At 38.3% G+C, this 3,737-nt stretch overlaps 1 protein-coding gene across 1 annotated transcript; it reads right to left on the reverse strand.

The window, feature by feature from the left end:
- Nucleotides 1–872: 872 nt before the first annotated feature.
- On the reverse strand, nt 873–2,874 carry LOC121966173 (hemoglobin subunit alpha-1-like). Its single transcript, XM_042516281.1, has 3 exons — nt 2,744–2,874; nt 1,580–1,787; nt 873–1,097 (listed from the first exon to the last, which is right to left on the reverse strand). Exons 1-3 carry the CDS (start codon nt 2,836–2,838, stop codon nt 969–971), a joined length of 432 nt encoding a protein of 143 aa, XP_042372215.1. The 5' UTR covers nt 2,839–2,874; the 3' UTR covers nt 873–968.
- Nucleotides 2,875–3,737: the final 863 nt, after the last annotated feature.

The raw sequence follows: 3,737 nt of genomic DNA on the forward strand, positions 1-3,737 counted from the left end.
ATAATTCAATATAAAACTTTTTTCAAATTTTCAAATTATTTTGAAATCAGTTAGCCAACACTTTAATCTCCACTGGGAGTAAAAGTGAATAATTAGCTTTGAAAGGCAGGTCGATGTAGCAATATTAATTCAGTTCCTGCTGTTCTTATCCATATTATTTATTTTATATACATATTTCTGACCAACAGAGACAATGAAATTCCAACTCTGGCTGTTTATACAAGATGAAAATAATCTCTGAATATTTTTACGATGATGATTTAACCTGATATCACATGTCACATTTTTAATTTGAGTTTTCTTTTATTTTTTATCGTTTTAATAATCAATAATCTTTCTTGGGTGCAGCGGTGACATATCGGGCACGTGTCTGAACCCCGCCAGAGCTTTTGGCCCAGCTGTGATGACCAACTACTGGATCTACCACTGGGTTTACTGGGTGGGACCCATCGGGGGAGGCCTGGTGGCCGCTGCGCTGCTCAGGTTTGATATGATCGAAATAATTAATTAATTAAATATAATGTCCCGAGTAATAAAGATTTACAGTTCCTCTCTTCTGTTTCAGGCTCATTCTGGGTGATAACAAGTTACGAGTCGTCATGAAGTCATAACAGCTTCTCGTGTGAGTTTATTACCGATAATAAACCTGTAAACATTGTTCTGTGTCTGACAGTATCATCAGATCCTTTCGGCTAGTGCCACTTTGTACTTTCTTTCCTTTTCAGTCAAACTGTGGATTTTTGAAATAAAGAACAAAAAAATGCAGATTATCTCCTCATTTGTTCATAAATGCCTGCATACATTTTTATTATTTGTGCATGTGTGAAGTGAAAACATTTCGGGAGGAGGCATTAAAAATACAGCAGGATCAGTTTGGGATGGTATGCAATTTATTTATTTTTTGTTAATATTTTAACCATGAGTTACATGGTCTCGTGCGGCAGACCGCATTCCACACTGAGTGCAGTTTAGCGGTATCTCTCGGAGAGAGCCAAGGCCAGGCAGTTCAGGAACTTATCGTAGGAGACGTGGGCCTCCGGGGTGAACTCAGTTGGGAACAGGGTGGCGGTCTCCACGAGAATGCAGTGGGAGATGATCTGCAGGTGACAGAGGAAAGCAAATACATTTAACATGGAAAAACTTCATTTTAACAGAACAAGAAAAGAGTTTCCACTTTCCTTTCATGGAGCTTAAAATCGGAATGTTAGTGTGGCGTCAGTGAAGCTGCTACAAGTGCAACTTAAAAATTGGTGAATCAACAAACATGCCTCATTCTTTTACCACATAGCAGAAATTATTTTTATTTTTATTTTATTTTTGCACAGCACAGATGCGTAATCAACGCGTAAGGTTCTACGCGTGCGTAACAGTGCGCACAAGCCACCCTAACCCTCCGAGTGCAATTTTAAAAAGTGGTAAATCATCTTGGAAGCAAACATAGTTTTGCACGGCAAAGATGAAAAATTTACGCGTATATTAAGCTCTACTTGTGCGTAACAGTGCGCACACGCCACCATAATCTCAGCACGCATTTATATCCTGAATTCGTCATGTATGATGTTATTAAAGCGTGTCTCACCTTGAAGTTGGCCGGATCCACTCTCAGTGTGAAGGCGTGCTTCTCGCTGAGCTCCAGCATACCAGTAACCATGTCGTCGATGCTGGCCACAGCCATACCGATTCCACCCATCACCTTCTTTCCATGGGCCTTCACTGAAGCAGAGCCGGGAGACAGGTCAGGCCAGTGGGAGAAGTAGGTCTTGGTTTGCGGGTAGACCACAAGCATCCTGTGCAGGTGGAAGGGCGAGAACATGTGCAATGTCAATCTCGTTCGAGTCTTACCTGGAGCATCTCTTTCGTTAATATACAATATCGCACCATGAGCACTACACCTATTTGTGATTGACAGGTTTCAGGTATAAAAAATAGTGAATTCAGTTAATTTGGAATATTTCTCAAACTGATCATTGTAAAACTTGACAAGTTGATCTAGGAAGCTGATTGTCCTGGAGAATGAAACTGACTGTAGCTACTAATCTTAAGTTACATCTAATTGATAAATTTACTTTAAATTTAGTTACATTTACTTATCTTTGTGAAGTTGTTGCAACTTAAAAACGACAAGTTTATTTAAATCAACCTTTCTAAGTTTTAGCCACTTTGGTTAACTTGATATCTGTATTCTGCCGGTTCCAAACTAGTAAATCTCATTTGTATTTTCTTAAACACCTTAATGAAACAGAACTTCCAGATCCTCTAAATTCATCACTGGCATAATCCGCTCTGTGATGATCAAAATAAGTCAGACTAACTTGGTTTACGGACGTTGCAAATAGTCAGGGAATAAAAACAAGGTAATAGCCTATCACTAATTTTACAAACTTAGAAATATTGATTTAATTAAACTTGTTATTTTCAAGTTGCAACAACTTCACAAAATTAAATAAATGCAGCTGAATCTCAGAAAACAGATATAAATCAACAGAAATTCAGACTGATAATAATATTTATTCTGTCCGAATTTACAGTGTAGAATCAGAGCCACTTTGTTTTAAAGTTAGGCTTAATCTCTTTTAAATAAACCCTTATATATGAAATTCAAATGACCAAATCCCTATATTACAGTAATACAGTATCACAGGTTGAAGCAGATAGGCCTATTTGGTTGTACTAATATTAAATAAACTGAAATAAATAAATAAATAAATAAATACATAAATAAATAAATACATGCGTTTCTCACCTGCCCAGGGCGTTGGCCCCGATGAGGTCGGCGGATTTGGAAATCTTGGCCCACAGGGCCTTGACGGCAGCCTTGTCCTTGTTGGTCAAACTCATGGTGGCTTGGTTCACTCTCTGGCGACGTCCCTGAACTTCTTCTTAAATTCAGTTGGATCTAGAGTCACACCCCCGCGGCCTGATGCCAAAGCGCGTATCGGACCCTTCCTCCCGGCCTGATAGGACCTTCAGTGGCATGATGCCAGCCAGAGAGCTGCTATCAGCGACTCGCATCGTGGGCGTCAGCTGGCAACATACGGTCATTTTCGTGTAATGTGCGTATGGTTTGTTGAGGGGAGGATGGAGCTGAGGGTCCTCTGAGGTGAAGAGGGGCCTCTCAGGTCACAGGAGGGAGGACCGTTTGACCTGACACAAGTGGAAATAAAGATAATAATGAGGGCTGAGTACCATTTAGCTGCTTTGATTCCGCGTTTTGTGCACACTGCTGGCTGTGACTTTTTTTTTTTTTTTTTTTAAAAAGGTGTTTGATCAAGACACATGTCCCATCTTTTTTTTTAATCAAAAAGCACAACTCCAGTAAAGACAAAATGCAACAATAGACAACAAGAAAATACAACAATAGAAGAACAGAAAAACAAAACAAAACAAAGCAAACAATAACAACAAACAAACAAAAAGAAAAAAACAAAAACAACAGAAGTGCAATCGTAGTACCAGTTACAAGTTATTTTACAGAAATAAAAACAGACACATAGACTAAGAACAGTGGTGTAAGAAGTAGTCAGTTTTTAAGAATACCACACAGTAAAATTACTCTGTTACAAGTCAAACTCCTGCAATGAAAACATTACTTTCAGAAAAATTGTATTAAATTATTAAAAGTAAAAGTGCACCTTGCAAAAAAAAATTAATAAAGAAAGAACAAACAAAAGAACAAAGCACCCCCCAAAACTTATTCAAAACAATATAGACTAAAATGTTCATCAAATAATTGTTTG

The sequence above is a fragment of the Plectropomus leopardus genome, unplaced genomic scaffold (genome assembly GCF_008729295.1).
Source record: "Plectropomus leopardus isolate mb unplaced genomic scaffold, YSFRI_Pleo_2.0 unplaced_scaffold23376, whole genome shotgun sequence".
Taxonomy (NCBI): Eukaryota; Metazoa; Chordata; class Actinopteri; order Perciformes; family Serranidae; genus Plectropomus; species Plectropomus leopardus.